General features: G+C 37.3%; 1 protein-coding gene across 1 annotated transcript in view; it reads right to left on the reverse strand.

Moving 5' to 3' along the window:
- LOC125233219 overlaps positions 1–621 on the reverse strand; it is a 94,678-nt gene extending 94,057 nt beyond the window's left edge. The window contains exon 1 of the mRNA XM_048139129.1: positions 455–621. Within this exon, the coding sequence (XP_047995086.1) occupies positions 455–471 (17 nt within the window). The 5' untranslated portion in view covers positions 472–621. The remainder of the gene's footprint in view (positions 1–454) is intronic.
- Positions 622–20,225: the final 19,604 nt, after the last annotated feature.

Raw genomic sequence — 20,225 nt, forward strand, 5'->3', positions numbered from 1 at the left:
CACAATAAATGCGGTAACTCGTGTTTTCAAGAACAACTGTAACAGTTTCTATCATTAATATCATTATGATCTACTTTAAGAACTAGGTAAAACTTCATACATTTTTTCACACGCGAATTTATCTACATGAGAAATCACAACTTATGAAGAACACAAAGAAAACTACACATTAATTTAAACCGTATAATTATGGATACTTACACAAAGTATATCCATATCTTTATATTTACACGCTAGATAATTTTCAATTTAGTTTAGGGCAAAACACCGGAATTAACTTTTTTACAAAATTCTCTGAAGTTTGATTGGCTTCTCTATCCATAAATATTTAAATGAGCATATCCACTTCATTGCAAAGTTTCCTATAAATACTTTTTATCGCTACTCACTTCCCTGGCAATAACCCTAAGGGAACGAAGACGATTAAATTGATTAATAACATAGCAAAACTTACCTTAAGAGGTTCCGCATGGCTGACCGGTCGGCGAACTGGCTAGGTTGAAAAAAAAATCAAAACCACTGATTCTAAATTCAAATCGATTCGAAATTTGAAAACACTCGTATATTCGTATTTGGAACTCCGGCGTTCGTTAGGAACGTTCGCGTGCGATCGAGGCGAAGGCTGCGGCTATTCTGCCAGTCTTGGGGCCGCGTGGCCACTCTTGAACTTGACAGCAGGTTGCAGTGATTGCACACTACTGCAGTCGGTTGCATTTTCGACTGTAATGCGGGATGTAGACCTGTTGGCCTTTGAACTCTGGACGCTACTGGAACTATATTGAGGGCGGATTATAACTGCATCTGTCACCGAACACCATGCGCAAACATTTTAGTCAATCGACTCCAATTAAATGTAAGTGTAATTATAAATATAAGTTTAATACGAGAAATATTAATTTTTAACTTCTCTTAATATAGATTGTCTCGTAATATTTCTATGGATTGTCTCCTACGACCAGCAGAGTCCATACTAAATACCGTACCCCGTTGGCAGCCGTAAATCTATGTCACTAGATGTCACTAAGAGTGTCATTTAAATAAAAATGTTTTTTTTTTTTTAAATACGCACGCGGTAGTTCGACGGCATTACAAGTGATACAGTGAAAAGTATATAGATGACGCTAGGGGCCCGTGTCATGTTTCAGTCCCTGTTTACAACGCAAGCCATCGTTCTTATTTTGAATTATGACAATCATGCAAAAGAGTACCATACTGTCAAATTTTCTATCTCTTTCATTTTGAGCGTGACGTCAATGATTAGTAATATTACTTTCAATATATTTAAAATTTAGATTTTAATGAGGCCATTTCGAACGGTGTTTATGATAGATATCATGTTGACAATCAATCTCCTGGCCGTCTCGCTCACACCAATCCTATCCTATATGTGAACGAGTGCGACCGAAACAGTTGAGTATTATTGAAGATTTTTGAATGTCTAAAATCTTATTGGTAGTTGTCGAAAACCCGCTTTTTCCATAAAGTGTTGGCGCTACGTCAAGTGGGTGATAGGCGTACGAGCAAGTACGCGTTGGATGGTCGACTACTATGCGCTACTGCGTTTCGATCGGCGTTTAGCGACAATGATTATCAGCTCGGCTTCATGGCTTTACGAACCTTAGCTCGGACCATCGAATATGAAACTTATAAACTTCTTTATACACAAGGGTATAAAGAAGTTTATAACCAGGTGCTCCATGACACCATTGCACCAATCTGTCGCCAGCACCGCTACACTTCAACGGCCAAGTCACACAACATCTATCCATACTAATATTATAAATGGGAAAGTGTGTGTGTCTGTTTGTTTGTCCATCTTTCACGGCAAAACGGAGCGACGTATTGACGTGATTTTTTAAGTGGAGATAGTTGAAGGGATGGAAAGTGACATAGGCTACTTTTTGTCTCTTTTTATATCCCCCCACTTCCTTAGAATGGAGGATGGAAGTTTGTGGAGAGATTTTCGAATTTAACGCGAGCGAAGCCGCGGGCAAAGGCTAGTTAACTATAATAATAAAGAAATCGCAGTAAGGAACTTTATGTAGATTTCATTACTTTTTAGAGATAAACAAGCAGCTCCATCGAGACATTCGAGACGGCTATTTTTTACAGAATGTTTTTGGTGGGATATACATAGGCATAGATATATAACACTAACAAGGTATCTATTGTCTTAGTCCGTTTTCACATTATCCGATCCGATATCGGATGTCGGAAGGATTTAAATGGAAAAAATCCAAGATAGCGCCTGTAATGTATCAGTCCTACATCCGATATCGGATCGGATAATGTGAAAACGCATTTAGTCTCATTAATTATTACTTATGTCAGAGTTTCACTAATTATTTCCTTTTATTCATTTATTATCTCAGTTTAGGTTTATACGAGTACCAAACGAGTAGTATACGAGTAGAAAATATATTACCAAAACAATACAAACTATCATTAATTTATTATAAAAACGTAATCCAAAGTGCCACACCTGGCGGCCTAACTATCCGCGTTGTGTCCAAGACGAAGCCTGACCGACGAAGCTAGCAAGTCTCTCTACATGTTAGCTGAAATACTGTCAAACCATTCACTGTGATTACTCAGATTATTATAAGCAAAATGATCTTCGAATGAACTTTCTGGACAATTGAGATGCATGGGCGCAGTCGAAACCAGCTCGCCCCTTCAGCCGTGTCCCGTTGAAAATCGGAAAGATTCTTTTCCTTAGCACATTTAATGTTTACAAATTGGATTCGCCTTCTGTCACCTAAACTGGTAATTTTATGTATGAGGTCATTGGTCATACAATTATTAATTTATACAGTTATTAATTCTGTATCTCTACTCGCATTGCTGCTGCGATTCTAAAATATTTAATATTCATATATTATGAATATTCAATAAATCATACAATGACATTTGTGATGTGACATGGATGTCAGATGTCACATCTGTTGGCACAATGATTGCGTTTTGTTGAACTTATTTGAGCTCAACATATAGGTTTATTATCACTAAGTATATTATATTAATGAACAACGAAACGGATGTGACATTTTCCTAGTCCACCAACGTCATCTAGTCATTTTATTTGGCAATAATTAGACAACATGCGAACAAACTTAGCCAGCGAAGCGATCACAACTACGTACGTACAATATAATTTGTAAAAATTGTGTTTTGAGCCAATATTTTGATATTAAAATAAAGTTTTTTGATAGTTATTCATAGTATAATATAAAAACAAGTAAAAATATGTGTGAAAATATGTTTTTTTCCACTCCCGGGTTACGAAACAACGCCATCTAGTTTTACAGCAAAAACTAAGCTTTTTTCAGGGGTACGCTTTTTTGTATGGGCTATATCAGTATAGTATTAAATGGTCCTTGGCGAAAGTTAATATTTTTAACTTTACGATCCCAAACATTTATTCAATTTTATATGTAAACTTATACTTTCATTATAACATAATATAGTATCTACAAGCAAAGAGGATCGAGTATTATAGAGAATGACTGTCAAAGTAAAATATGTAATCACAGTGCATAGACTGCCATCTCTCGACACAAGCTTAAAACTTTTGAACCTCAGTTTTGACAATTTGGCCCATATTCATAGCTTGATATGTTTTAAAATGTCAAATATTAATATTAGCGCCATCTAGCCGAGCGTACCCCAAAGGTGTATCGCCATCTAGCTCACCGTACCTTTTTCTGTATGGTTTTGGGGTACGTTTTTTTCTTAGACTTTATCGGTCTTTACGAAGTTATATAGGTCTTTGCTACAAGTATCCACACTTTTTGTCCATCTTTTAGACTCGCTTAATAATAATTCAAGGGGAAGAAATGATTCGTGCTTTACAAAATCGTTGTCAAAGTAACTTTAATAATAGTACATTTTGCAACAAGGGGAGGAAGTTAAATATTACTAACGAGAGTAAGTTTAATCGCGACGGCTTGCCGGAGCGATTTAAAGACTCGAGTTTGTAATATTCATTGTCCCCGAGTTACACACAATGTTTTTCATCACACTCGCAATGTAAAAAATATGTAAATAGATGTAAAAAAGTTAAGTACGGTACAAGAAATTTCATTATTCCCATGGAAGAACGATTTTTCTATAACTCACGCTCCGCCTGCGTGCAATAGCACATTTAAAGTGCGGGTGTGATGAAAAATAAAGTAATGGCTCTGGGAGCTGCAGACCTTCGCGCCATGCTTAGAAAACGAAAATGTGAAAATGCGATAAAATTATGATACAAGCAGTAGTTGCTTGTGTTCGGTTGGGAGACGCCACTCTAGTAATTAGAATTATGGTATCTATGGTAATTAGAACACGACCAAAGAGAGTCGCACTGCAGAACTTTGACAAAAAAAGTTGTCGATGTTTAAACAAGCGGCCAAGTTATGTTTATGGTTTTAGAGCTGATTTTTATATTCCTTTTTAACCCCCGACGCAAAAACGATAGTGTGTTATAAGTTTGATGTATCTGGCTGTCTGTTTGTCTGTTTGTCTGCCTGTCTGTCTGTCTGTCTTGTGTGTCGTTCTGTGGCATCGTAGCTCCCAAACGGATGAACCGATTTAGATTTAGTTTTTTTTTTGTTTGAAAGCTGAGAGTCGGGAGTGTTCTTAACTTCTTAGCCACGTTTCATGAAAATCGGTCCACTATGTCGGGTTTTTTTTTTTTTCAAAATTTTAATGTAGTGGTTAGGTTATTTATTACCTGGTTTTAATAACTTTTGGTACCTAGATATAATTTGTTTATTTATTTATGCAGTTAAGTTTTTCAGTAATTTCAGCGTATTTCCTTAAAAGTATTTCCATTGTATTACAAAACAACTAAAAATTTTGACGACCGGTCTGGTGTAGTCGGTATTTATCTATGTAGAGGTAGATACTTAATGACCCTGCCTGCTAAGCCGACGGTCCGGGGTTCGAATCACCCATCGTATCACCGACAGTACAAGCTTTGCTTAGTTTGGGGCTAGTTAGATCTGTGTAAGGCAGCGGTTCTCAAACTTATTTTCCCATGGAACCCTTTTAGAAAGTAAAACATCTGACGGAACCCTTAATTTTTTTTTATTGCAATCTTTATTTTAATAAGCAATCATGATAGTCAAATCTAATCACTAGATTCTAATGTGAGGTATTACATGGAACTGTTTTTTATTTTTTAACAATTGGTGAATATTTGGTTTTATGGAAGAGAGTTGAAGTTGCATATCAGGTACCCAAAATTCACACGGAGCCCCCAGAGAGGCTTTGCGGAGCCCTTGGGGTCCGCGGAGCACACTTTGAGAATGGCTGGTGTAAGGTATCCCCCGATATTAAAATACAAATACCTAAAATAAAATAAAAATGAAGCTTTAACCAAACTTTCCAATAAAAGTTTAAAGCAAAAGTCAATTCGTACAGATATCACCGGATATGCGCCTCAACACTCCAGTCGGCGCCACGCGGACGCGATCTCGATCGAATTTAATGCATTTTAATACCTGCCAGGTACGCCACACATGAAGGAACTTTCACAATGTTTGTTCTTAATGCTCATTTACTTTGTTCCTTTTTTACATTCACCATTAACCGAGTTAAAAATAGCTTAACCCTTTCGCTGTCTGTTGACGTAGTGTCACTGAAAATACAAATGTCTTTTCTGCGGCAGAGGTTCGGCTGTCGACGTACTGTCACTGTCAGCGAATGGGTTAAAAGTTAAAACTAGGGATGTACCGACTAGTCGGGAAAGCCGATTATCCGGCCACATTTGTAGTCGGCGATTAGTCGGCGACTAGTCGGCAAAAAAGGCCGATTAGTCGGCACTTGATAAGTGATAGGAAAATAGTAGAAAAATAAATTATCGGATGATTTATGGTCGTATTATGTACGTATTCGTTATGCCTTTGTTAGTCAAAAGAACAAAATAAATATCTGTAATCATCACAGTAATTAATGACCTACCTAAGACTATCGGTTTCATAGGCAGGACCACTATCTATTTTAAACTAAAAAATGGAAAATGTGTATAACTATTATCATAGACATTTGAACCTGAACAAAATATGAAAAGCGCGATAGAACCCAAAAAATTACATTTCAAAAATTCTGGCGAAATTAGTCGATAATTATGTTCTGGCCGACTAGCCGACTAGTCGGCCGACTAATCGGCTAAATCACTAGTCGGTACATCCCTAGTTAAAACATTTTACAGTACCTTAGATATATTATGGCGCATAGCTTATATTATATCTGTAAGGTACAGAGGGTTCAAATCTCGACTGGGGGGCAATTGTAACTAATCCATTTTTCCCATTATTACACTATGATGTTGAGTTCTACACACAGAGAACCTCCTATAGAGTGGCAGTCTTGTATATTTGGTTCGCGATACGAGTCACCAGTGTTTGGGGTGCGAGGAGCGGGCGGGGAATGTGTTAAGCGCGCTGTGATTGGCCGTTTCAAGGACGGCGGGCAGTCGCGCCAGATGAAAAGGGACAGAAGTATGACTGTCCCTCTACTGACGCGTAAGTGGCCAATGTAAGTTGACCTATGCCGGCTCTGAATAAATTATAAATATGACTTATTTGTGGAATGTAATGCCGTCTGTTTTTAAATTTGAGCTTCTTGTTACCTTTCCACACCATTTCACACTACAGGTGGACATCTTTAAGGCATCAAAATACCCTTTTCCAATTTTTTTGTGCGAAAAACACGCGCTGCTTTCGGGTCTGTTACTTGGTCGATACTGATCGGGCACGGCGAGCGCCCGCGCTTATATCAGTGCAAATACTAGGAAGGCTGGCCACCGCGAGTCGTCTTGTAATAGATGTCTATAGGGGTTGGTCTGTGGTTCTACATGTATTCACTGAACACGCCTACCATATATAACTACTGGTGGACACTTTATTTAATAATGCAAATTAATTACATTTGCCCCCTAGTCAAGATTTGCCCCTCTGTACCTTGAACTTGTTCGCAACTTCAAAGTTCGCAACGTCTTGTCGAAACTTCAAAGGACCATAATATGTTGTACAGTAGGTACATATAACTTAACCACAAAATTAAAATTTTGAAAAAACCCCCGACCGCGACCTAGTGGACCGATTTTCATGAAACATGGCTAAGAACACTCCCGAATAACTCAGCTTTCAGACAAAAAAAAAACTAAATCAAAATCGGTTCATCCGTTCGAGAGCTACGATGCCACAGACAGACACACACACAGACAGACAGACAGACAGACAAACAGACAGACAGACAGACAGACAGACAGACAGACATACACACAGACAGACACGTCAAACTTATAACACCCCTTCGTTTTTGCGTCGGGGGTTAAAAACGTCGCGCGAAGGTACGACACCTACGATACACGTGCGAAGAGGGAATTCGTAACTCCCTTTGCTCGTGTTTTAATTGATTGGAATCATGTTATCTATCCGCACTTGTATCGTAATCTAGGTACTATTAACGACTCCAAGAAACCACCAGCTTAGGTTTCAAACCAAACTAAGTCCCTTTTAAACTTATTGAAAAGGTATTCAGGATGATGAAAATGCCATTAATTTACGACAACTTTATTTCCATCGATCAATCCGTCAAGAGCGAAATTCTTCATGCCTTGTTGAGACGCCGACACCTGAATGAACGCGACGCGACTATAGTCCGTTGCATGAAAAAAGTCGCAAACATGCATCGCCAAGATGGGATGTCGGATGTCGGCCGTGGGTATTTCTGCAACGGAACTTAATGATGGCAGAATGACTCATAGCTCAGATGTTACAGATATTTTTGTGACGTTTTACTTTTTAACCCCCGACGCAAAAACGAAGGGGTGTTATAAGTTTGACGTGTCTGTTTGTGTGTATGTCTGTCTGTCTGTCTGTTTGTCTGTCTGTTTGTGTGTGTGTCTGTCTGTGGCATCGTAGCGCTCGAACGCATGAACCGATTTTGATTTAGTTTTTTTTTATCTGAAAGCTGAGTTAGTCGGGAGTGTTCTTAGCCACGTTTCATGAAAATCGGTCCACTAGGTCGCGGTCGGGGGTTTTTTCAAAATTTTAATTTTGTGGTTATTACGGTTGGGTATCGTAATAATCCGTGTTGCCGCTTTGTCTTCACCTTCGGTATACGCTCTTTACCTAGATAGTACCTATATTACAATACAAGTGCGGAACAGAGGAAGTCCGGAGTAAGTAGCGATAAATTAAAAGTAAAACACGTCATAGGCACATGACATAATGAACCATTTCTCGCACTAGTGCGATAGAATAGCACGAAAAGCTCCATGTGTACTGAAATGGTACATTACGATAGGCATATAATTAACCGGGCAACTAATAGTACATTACGATACAAGTGCGTAAAAAAGGAAGTTCGAAACGAGTGGCGGTAAATTAAAACACGACCAAAGGGAGTGTTTTAAATCGACACGAGTTACGAATTTCCTTTTCACACGTGTATCGTACGACGTTTTTCAGTACAGATGCCCCTTTGAAATTTCGACCTGACATATAATGAAGCACTTCTCGCACTAATGCGTATAAAAAGCACCATCTGTACTGGGTGGCTAGCCGAATGGCACAATCGCTCACGAAACGCTCACGAAACGAAGCGCTAGTAGATATCTATCTCTATCGCGCTTGCATATTGGCGCGACAGAGCCAGCGGCGTATCGCTTTCGTTTGGCGTCGGAGAAATGCCATTCGGCTACGGGGCCTGAAAAATATTAAACGGGAAGTTAAGTCGGGCATACAATAATATAATTTGGCTGTGTTTTAATATTGTGGCGACAAAAAAAATATATGAGCCTCAAATATTAAGCATCATTATTATTGAAAAAACGGCAGCAAATTTCAAACGACAAAAATATTGCCGAGGAACATTAAACAATACTTTGGCGACTAAAATAATAATTGGCACCTAGTATTGTAAAGCGTAAGATTTTTAATATTTGTAGTCATATAGATGTTAGCACCTAAATAATTATACTTAGCTCATCGTTTAAAGTAGTATTTAAATTGCGGAGGCAACTAAAAAAAATAATGGGAAGTAGGTTCTTTTAAAACACATATAAAATCGTTTCTTTATGAAAACGGGTTGAAGGTTTCTACGTACCGATGGTCTCATCGGAAGATCAGCGCTGGAAGTCACTAGCAAGTAGCAACACGCTGAGATGAGGCCATTTCGTGGCACTTCATTCCTTTCTGTCTTGTTGTTATTATGTGTATTTTATCTTGCCTGTGTTCATGAATAAATGTTTATTCTATTCTATTCTATTCAAACATCGTATTTGCGACCCGTAAACAACGAGTAGTATTTAAATATCTCTATAAGGGAACGCGTACCAAATAATTTTATAATAAGTACACAGCAAAAAAGGAGTGTATAAGCTTCTAATGGGTCGGTAACGCGCATATGATACCCCTTGAGTTGCAGGCGTCCATAGGTTACGGTGACCACTTTCCATCAGGCCGATCGTATGCTTGTTTGCCACCGACGTGGTATTTAAAAAAAAATTACCATGATAATCGTATAGTATAATATTACAAGAGCAGAATTATTTTCTGCTAGCAGAAAAGTGGTTAGAGTTAGGTTATTTTTTTATTAGAATATAAGTCCTACCAAATTTGCTATGGCATAATTCTTAGGTACTTTGTATGAACAAAACAACGATAGCAAAAAGGAAATGAAATACAGTCCCAGAGGCACCGTTAGGTACGACGACGAGCGAAGCGAGGAGGAGTGTTCTAGGTATCTTGCATCCCCAACACACATGACTCGCTATCAAAACAGAAATAGGAAGAAGATGGATAACTTTTTACCGCCTAAATATTATGCAAAAAAAAATCTACGGAAGTACCTACTCTTAATTTAGAAGATTATTTTGCTCATTAACATTATGCCAGCATAAGATTCGATATTATAAAATCTGCGGAACAATTTATGCCAAAGCATATTCTGAGTAAGGTTTTCCTGCCAAAAAAATGAATCTTTCAGAGTGATGTTAAGACTGCGTAAGGCCGGCCTTAGATTCGATAGAGTAAACGTCATGAAAAGTCAAATTCATTCTATAGAGACGAATTTGCCAGCACTCCCAAACACCTAATTTCTTACCCATAAATATAATATTTTGTCGACCATTATATTTTATAAGAATCCTTTTTTTAATTAAAATGACAGCTCAGGTGATGAGTGCCGATGTATAAATTTTAAATGTACTTTTTATGTTAATTTGCTATATAAATATTTTAAAAGAACAGTATATTTTATATTAATAGACAGCCGTTGTCCTATTAAACTGTATCTCTTAAATTGTTTCCAATATAATAATTCAGTTGCCAAATAAATAGTTGGTACTCGCGTCTGAATAAACCGTAGCCGTAATGACATTAAAATGCTACCTCATATTGAAATAATTTGAGGCCACATTTTAGTCGCCAAACTATTATTTTTGATACCCATTTCTATGGTTATTTAGTCGCCCGGTTAAATACGTGCCATTACGATACCAGTACGGAAATAACCTAACCTAACCACAAAATTAAAATAATAAAACCCCTTACCGCGACGTAGTGGACCGATTTTCGTAAAACATGGCTAAGAACACTCCCGACTAACTCAGCTTTCAGACAAAAAAACTAAATCTAAATCGGTTCATCCGTTTGGGAGCTACGATCCCACAGACAGACACACACACAGACAGACAAACAGACAGACAGACACGTCAAACAACCCGTCATTTTTGCGTCGGGGGTTAAAAATACATGAGCAAGTATTTTGTTGAATCTTTGAGCTCTCTTTTTAGGGTTTTCTAGAGGTAAGGTATTTACTTCAAAAAACTTAGTGATTGTATTTTGTGAACCTAAGTATACTTTTTACTTTAAATAAGAATTTGATGACCGGTGATCCTTATATATTTAGAGATGCGGTGAGTATTCAAACTTATTGGACACGGTGTACATCTGGAGCGCATAGTAAGGCCATATAATATGCTGTAAAACGTCATACAATACACGTGCGAAGAGGGAATTCGTAACCCGTGCCGAATTAAAACATTCTTTGCATTTCGAATTTTCTCTTTTCTGCCTGACATTTCTGATAGTCGTATTCGTTTTTCATATAATAAGTAGTAACAGGTATATTATATAGCACGTTTAAGACGCTATGAGACCGAAAAATGCTAAAATGGAAAGGAGTTCCCCTTTTAATTTGGGAATTTCAGTTAAATATACTAGTGTTATTAACTAGATTCGAAAAAAAAATGTTCATTAGGAGCAACTCAGCTACAAGATATTGCGAGAAAATCTTTAAAATTTAGGTTCCGCTCTCGACTGTTTCCTCCTTCAAAACTTGTTTAAACGAAACGAAATTTGAGAATCTGAATAACAATGAAATAATCTGTAGAGGACTGTTTAGATTTTTTGACTAATTGTTACCGATCTTGAGTATCACACCTTTTTTGAGCCATATTGAAAAAGGCCGTTTTTAGAAATTTTTGATTGGCTCTAGCGTCTTTTAAAGCGCTCGGCCACCCAGGTCACCTCAGGTCACCTGGTCAGGTGACCTGGGTGGCCGAGCGGATTAATAGGCATCTGCCGCGAATGCATCAGAGTACGCTGGTTCGATTCCAGCCTCAGGCACGAGAGGCCTTGGTCACTTTTTCAGCTTATTAATATTTTTCCCCTCACTAGCTCGGAAACACGTGTTTTGTCCTTTAATACCAGCGGGTAAAAACGCATTTTATCCACTAGCGGGTAAAGTAATTTGACCTTGAATAAAGTCAAATTAACTGCTTTAAAATTGATAAAAGTAGGTGAATCTAGTAATAAAGATGATTTACCACCTGTAGAACTACTGGAAGCAGTGATAAACGTATTTTCCCCTCACTAGCTCGGAAACACGTGTTTTGTCCTTTAATACCAGCGGGCAAAAACGCATTTTATCAACTAGTGGGTAAAGTAATTTGACCTTGAATAAAATCGAATTAAATCTCTATTTTCAAAAACCAGGGAGGAAATAGTCGAGATCGTTTGTATGGAGAATTGACCTGTCTCAATTGTTCAATATTTATTCGTCCAAAATTAGATCAAACACCTCCAGCACGCGCCGCGCCGCGTTTACTTTCATCTAATGCCCGGACACGCTCGCAAACCGCCACAGGCCAGTGTGAAAGGGCCCTAAACGGCTTACAGATCACTTTATCAGACATATTGAACGGTGAACGACTGGCGTTGTCCTCACTCTTAAGGATTTTCTATGTTATAATATGGAGTGAAGTTAAATTAGTTCCAATTAGTTCCATTTTTGAAATGACCATAAGAGTACGTATATTTGTAACAATCAGCGTCACTTCACGCACATTGCCAATTTGGACGTCATGAATATCAGAATACCTACGTATCAGAATGACATTTAATAACGCAGCATTTCTGAGGCCAAATATTATAAAATTTATAATTATGAACTTTATAAAATTTCGGCAAAAGAATTTTTTGGTGTTTTTTTATTATTTTTTAAATGTATTTTCACCTGAAATGAGATGCACAGGAAGTATACCTATACCTACTACTCATACCGCTAGTGAATATCATATCGACCTCGCGTAGTAGTGTTTTTTTTTTCATTATGAACGCGTGATTTCATTTTTTTTATACCACGTCGGTGGCAAACAGGTATACGGTCCGCCTGGTGGAAGGCGGTCACCGTAACCAATGGCCGCCTGCAACTCAAGGGTGTCACATGCACGTTGCCGACCCATTAGAAGCTTTTACTTACACTCCTTTTTTGAAGAACCCAATATAGACAGAGTCTGTTGAATGTCGTCTATGGCCCTAAGTGTCCATTTAATTGATGACAATTAATAGATACAGCAAAGTTAAATAATCTGCCAGCTTTCATTGCTCAATCGGACCAGTAGAGCCGCTCTCTCGCTCTGAATCCCACAGGACATTGCTAATTATTATAATTCCGTCGACTTTGCATGCTAAGTTAATCATAGTAAATCTAGAAATTATTCTGAGACATTTATAGTAGTGGTATGTTGTCTTTAACTACAGTCAAAGTCTGACTGTGCTAACTTGGCACAAACTTGATGATAAGAGCTCATTCATCCATACTAATATTATAAATGGGAAAGTGTGTTTATTTGTCCGTCTTTCACGGCAAAACGGAGCGACGATTTGACGTGATTTTTTAAATGGAGATCGTTGAAGGGATGGAGAGTGACATAGGCTACTTTTTGTCTCTTTCTAATGCGAGCGAAGCCGCGGCAAAAGCTAGTATTCCTATAAACTAAATATCCGACGTAGCATTAAGATTCCGGAAGAGGTTGAGCGAATTCATTCATTCTAGTCGCGCTGGCTAGGTTCCCAGAACCCGAAATCAACTCCAAAAGTATCTCTAGAGGCCTTTAACTTAACTTAGATATTTGAAAAATGGGTTCCGTCCGGGTTCGAATCCCGGTAAGGGCATTTATTTGTGTGATGAGCACAGATTTCCTTTGTTCCTGAGTCATGGATGTTTTCTATGTATATAAGTATTTGTATATTATATATATCATTGTTTGAGTACCTGCAACACAAGCCTTCTTGAGCTTACCGTGGGACTCATTCAATCTGTGTAAGAATGTCCTATAATATTTATTTATTTATTTATTTACTTGTTCTACCCCTTTTATGCAAACATTGGTCTGCCTGTGTGCTCTTTGATTAAAAAAAATACATTTAGGTAGGCTTCATGAAGTGTTTACCTAGGTATGTAATTTGTTAGAATAAAAACGAAATTCAAATCAATCAAAAATTTGCTGCTTTTGAACGGCCACTTTAGCAGAGACTTTAGCTGATGCGCATACGCGGCATACGCATCCGTTATGCAGATGTCAATGATTTAGAAGACAAAGATCCATTATGTTTATTTAATGAGCCTTTGTCAACTGACCCGTAGCATTTAATTTGGAAGCCTAATTAACTCCCATGTTTAAATTAAAATGACCCACGTGACCAAAAAGACTAGATGAGCATTTCTTTTTTTTTTGCCACTTTTATGAAGTGTGATATTTTTGAAAAAAAATATGCTATTTTTACTCAGAATTGCAGCAAAATTGCCTTTTCAATCCTAGTAGTTAAAAAAATTGTCCCATACGATTTTTTCTTATTTTGTTACCATTTTCCGTACATTTTGTATCAAATCAAAAATGTATGGAAATTCTGGGACACTTTTTGTCTCCCAGTGAGATTGAAAGTACTCGTGATTCTGAGTACAATTGACCTAAAATTCCCTAAAACAATAAAAAAAAATTGGCATAAAAAAAAAGAAATGCTCAGAAATTAAAAAGTGGCAACATTGTAGTGTCATACCTTTCAAATCAATATGTGTGAGGAAACGGGACGACACTACGATGTTGCCACTTTTTAATTTCTACTCTTTTTGGTCAGACTGTACTCTGTCACGGCCATAACAGACTTTTACTGTCAAATAAATTATGACTTCCTTCCTTCGAATATTGCAGTATAATCGTGCGAATACTGACAAACTTTATTTTTGGAAACGGCTACTGAGCTAGTTTTAATTGGACAAATTTAAATTAAGAAAAGGAGATTTGATTAATCATCATTGACAGTAGACAATGAATGTTTGTGTTGTTGCAGTTAATTTGCAACTTTGGATTAAGTATGTACGGGAGACCCCGGATCCCGTACATACATGACATGTGTGTCGGGGGATCCCGTGTGGTGGCGGGTTAAGAATTTCACCACCCCCTTTCTTCCCGTGGGTGTCGTAGAAGGCGACTGTGGGATATGGGTTAAAGTGTGGCGTAGGCGAGAGGCTGGCAACCTGTCACTGCAATGTCACACTTTCGTTTTCTATCGACCCCTTATTTGCCAAGAGTGGCACTGAAACTTGAGTAGTTTCATGTGCTCTGCCTACCCCTTCATGGGATACAGGCGTGATTGTATGTTATGTTATGTACGGGAGAAATGTCCAGGTTTTATCTCCTATTTTTTTCAACATTTTTTTTATAGGCTAGGAATGAACAGAATATGTAAATGTAAAAATGCTAAAACTAAGTCAAAGCCATGGTTAAAGCAATCAGATTTAATATACTAATAATCTTTTTACCTATTGATATACCTACATTATAATATGTATCATCGACATTCATAATATAATAATAGGTCTTATGACTAGTTATGACTATGACCAAACAAAACGTTCGATTCTCGCAAAGCTCGATCGACAGTACCTAACAGTACTTCGTTGTTATGGGCTTATGGGTACCTGAGTTGTTTAGGTACCACTAACTTCATTAAAATTTCACATTTATCAACAAATTAAAGTGCCGTTGGTCCATATAAATTTAATCATTCATTACGAAATTCTACATAAAGTGAGACATAAAATCCAAAGACTGGTTCAATCATGACATGAACCTTCGCAAAAGGAACTCGTTGGTAAGATTTAATGCTACCAATCGGAATCCCAATCATAAAGGCCATAAACATTTTGGCGAGAAGGCCGTTACACGGAACATTCGTCGTCTCTCTGTTTAACTTATTCCACAACTTATTTTGACAGCGCATGCAACTTACAGAACTTACTAAAGTGTTTGAGTTCGAAAGCGTATTCAGATTTTGAAAATATAATGATAAAATGTATGATGTTGATTTGGTAACGTCCATTTAGCCTCTAGCCAGAATAGTTCAGAGTAGAATATAGGTATCTACATTATCTCCAAGATACATATTTTCACCTAATTTTTGTAGGTATATTATGGGATAATAATTTAGAGTTTTTTTTAGCGTAACTGAAAAAACGGAATAAGTATGTTGCACAGCTCAAAATTTGTTATAAACCAAATTTGTTATAAACCAATAAATAATTATTTTCAGATTCAGAACCTGAATACGCCTCTTAAAAGTATTATAGCAATGGATAATGTGGGTATATTTTAAGCGAATCGTTATAATATTATTATGAGAGTCATACATAAAGTTTGAAAAGTTTTAAATACTAATAATAGTTATTTTTTATACAAGGGGGCAAAGTTGTATTTTAACGCCGAGTGTGGAATTGAAAAACGAGCAAGTGAAAGGATTCTATAGTTGAACCACGAGTGAAGCGAGTGGTTCGAGAATAGAATCCTGAATTTGCGAGTTTTTTAACACACGAGAAGTAAAATACATTTGCACCCGAGTGTAACACAAAACTTTTCCCCTCACTATAGCGAGGAAACTACAACGCAAAAAATGCGTTTATCACTGCTTCCAGTAGTTCCACAGGTGGTAAATCATCTTTATTACTATATTCACCTACTTTTATCAATTTAAAAAGCAGTTAATTTGACTTTATTGAAGGTCAAATTATTTTACCCACTAGTGGATAAAATGCGTTTTTACCCGCTGGTATTAAAGGACAAAACACGTGTTTCCGAGCTAGTGAGGGGAAAATGTATTTAAATCAAACGTTATTACTCACTGAAAGACTCGCGCATGATGTGTTATTATGAAAATTATATTTTCCCCTCACTACCTCGGAAACACGTGTTTTGTCCTTTAATACCAGCTGGTAAAAACGCATTTTATCCACTAGTGGGTAAAGTAATTTGACCTTGAATAAAGTCAAATTAACTACTTTAAAATTGATAAAAGTAGGTGAATCTAGTAATAAAGATGATTTACCACCTGTGGAACTACTGGAAGCAGCGATAAACGCATTTTTTGCGTTGTAGTTTCCTCGCTGTAGTAAGGGGAAAAGTTTTGTGTTACACTCGGGTGCAAATGTATTTTACTTCTCGTGTGTTAAAAAACTCGCAAGTTCAGGATTCTATTCTCGAACCACTCGCTTCGCTCGTGGTTCAACTATAGGATCCTTTCACTTGCTCGTTTTTCAATTACACACTCGACGTTAAAATACAACTTTGCCCCCTTGTATAACAAATAACTATTCTGAGTTAAAACTTTGTCATGCAAAAATAATACCTGTCAGAAGAAATATGTTTTAAATATTCATGCGTAAAATAAATAAGCAAAATACGAATTCGAAACGTCACTGAAATGTAATTGCATAAATATTTTACAAGTCTTTGAATTATTCATTTTTTTAAAGAAAACCAATGAAGATCAAATAAAGTAAACCAATCATTAGTGATTTTATTATTGATTACTCTATAACAACGTATCTAAACTACACATTATTTACGTACAAAACTGAAAATTCGAATTAAAATAGAATACTATGGACTGGACTGTATTGACAAGATGGCCGTTCAGAACGCAAGTAGTTATGAGGGGCAAGACACACTTTGGATAGTTCGCTATGCCAGAAGCAAGTACCTAATTAAACCTTCACAGCTTTCTGGCTAAAACGAAAAGTAAATACATTTTGTTTTTTTTTTTAAATAGAAACATGAAGAAGTCAGCGGTTCGCATAAATTGCGGGTTTTTTGACACCGGCTCACTGAGTCACTGCTCATTCAACTGTATTTCCGATGCATTGCCGCGATTCGAAATACCTACAAAAGGTTGAAATGCGGATAAGGGTCAGTTGCACCATATTTATCCACATGAATGAAATCTTCTCGAGGCTGAGGCGTAGGGTTAGAGCCGGCGTAGCTTTATTTAACGTTCATATGCGCATTGTAATATGCCTACTTGAAAAATAAATATTTCATTTTCATTTCATATTTATCACAGTTGAAACCATTTCAATCGAAGTATACAGGGTGATTTTGTAACTATTTACCTACTAGCCAAACTTTGCACAGTTACGTTTGAGGTCATAATGAACAAGGTTTACTATCGGAACAATACTGAAAACGCGGAAAATTGGGCGCTGAAATGGAACGACAACATTTTTTTTTCCATGATTTCAGCATTTGTCCCCATAAAAGTTGTTCATTATGACCTCAAAAGTCAGTCTGTAACGTTTAGTTAGTACTTACAAAATCATCCTATAATAGGAAATGTTCATAATTTACTTCTAAATAACTTTGATCATAATCAGTCCCTAAAATTGTACATTGTTTATAGTTGGACACCGACACAGTTATTTTCATCTGGTACTGACAATTTCTAATTTTCACGCGACTTTCCATCAGCATCAGAATCCAAAAGTTTCTAAAGCAAATCTAAACAATACTTATGTAAGAATCACTTTAAAATCCTTCAGATACGCATACTTAGAAGCCAAATGATAATGATGATGATCATGATAATGCGTCTTGATGCATTAGGCGCCATGTTTTGTTGCCCAGGCAGGCAATCATGGCCGCGCGATAAATGATATAACATCAGGCCGTCCCGGCTTTGGACGGCCTGGATGGCTTTGGATGTTTTATCGTTTATCGCGCGACCATGCTATCGGTGCAGCACGGGAAGCATGGTCGCGCGATAGACGATAAAATAGCAGGCCGTCCCTATCGCACTATTTGTAAGTGCAATAGGGACGGCCTGATATTTTATCGTTTATCGCGCGACCATGCTATCGGTGCAGGAATGAATAATGAATACGAGTAAATTCATTTGGCGACCGGTCTGGAATAGCGCGTACAGATATAGTGCGAAAAGATTTGCCTTCGTATTGTTACAATAATACGTATTGGTACAAGATGTACTAACATTGACTGAACTAGCATGACAAATACGAACGTTTCCGAAGGAAACCCTTTACGGGTCAAAAAGATTTAGTAAAAACGTCACTTCTGTGGACAATGTTATAAAATATGTACATGTGACGTGTAAAGGTGCCCCTGTGGCCTATTTGCTGAATAAATTATTTTGATTTTATTTTTTATTTTGAAAAGTTAACGACTCTGGTACATTCGTATCCCGTTTTTCGTATTTGAGTGTCAAGAACTAAAAAAATGTTTCCCGTCATTAGAATGCCGTCTAAAAATTTGCACTAGATTTTGTTAACTTTTGTAATGTCCACAGGAGAGATATAACCAATTAACCATACATTAAAATCTGTTTGACCCTTACGCAGTAGATCTGTAATTCTGTAGTGAGACTAGTGAGTGAGCAGAGTGACCCTGCCTGTACGCCGCGGTTGGGTTCGACTGCCGGTAAGGGCACCTATTTGTGTGATGAACACAGATATTTTTTCCTGAAACATGGATGTTTTCTATGTATAGTACAAGTATTTGTAAACATGTATCGGTGTCTATGAGTACCTTCAACACAAGCCATTTTGACCTTACCGCGGGACTCAGTTCACTCAGTCAATCTGTCTAAATTGTCCATCATTGTATTTATTTACATTAACACCTTTTTTTACTACTCCTGGACAGTGCACAAGTTGTATTATTGTAGTAATTTAAGCACAACTTCCTCGAATATTATTACGTATATGTAGTTAAATTGGAAACAAGACTTAAAACCCGTGGTAATAAAATCTAAATTACGAAGTTATCAAACAGATAGCAGAAATCCATAATTTGAGGCTTCTTGTGTATTATCTTGGCAAATATCCAGTTATTGGGAAAATGTTGCACGTTTTATTGTAGTTTTCAGACAGATGCACAGCCTGTTATGATGTGCAGTCATTTATATTGCATTTCGACCAAATCTTTATGTAGAAAGTTCGAGGCTTACTAAGAATAAAATATATTATTGTAGAACATTCATACACAGATTGACTGAGTCCCACGGTAAGCTCAAGAAGGCTTGTGTTATGGGTACTCAGACAACGATATATATAATATATAAATACTTATATACATAGAAAACATCCATGACTCAGGAACAAATATCTGTGCTCATCACACAAATAAATGCCCTTACCGGGATTCGAACCCGGGACCGCGGCGTAGCAGGCAGGGTCACTACCGACTGTGCCAGACCGGTCGTCAAGAATAAACCTTAATTAAGTCTTTGCCATAAGTATTGCGTCAGGAATATACGTATTATGCAGGTACAGTCAGCGTCGAATATACTGTAAAACACATCGAAACACTTCTTTATTCTTATGGCAACAAAGATTTGTTTTGGCTTTTACGAGTAGTATCTGACGCTGACTGTACTGAACAACATTCATCGTTCAGCTTGAAAATCCAGAAAATAAAGAAAAAAAATTTCTGCACACAACTATGGGAACAAATCAAATTATATTAGAGTTGGTCAAAGACGCCTAGTCTTACAAAGATGACATACAGAAGAGAAATTTCGACGACGTCCGCTGTGACGGGGTGGCCTAGGGGTCCATGGCGTTAGCCCGGATTGCTAAAGACGCCGGTTCGAATCTGG

This window comes from Leguminivora glycinivorella, chromosome 14, assembly GCF_023078275.1.
Source record: "Leguminivora glycinivorella isolate SPB_JAAS2020 chromosome 14, LegGlyc_1.1, whole genome shotgun sequence".
Taxonomy (NCBI): domain Eukaryota; kingdom Metazoa; phylum Arthropoda; class Insecta; order Lepidoptera; family Tortricidae; genus Leguminivora; species Leguminivora glycinivorella.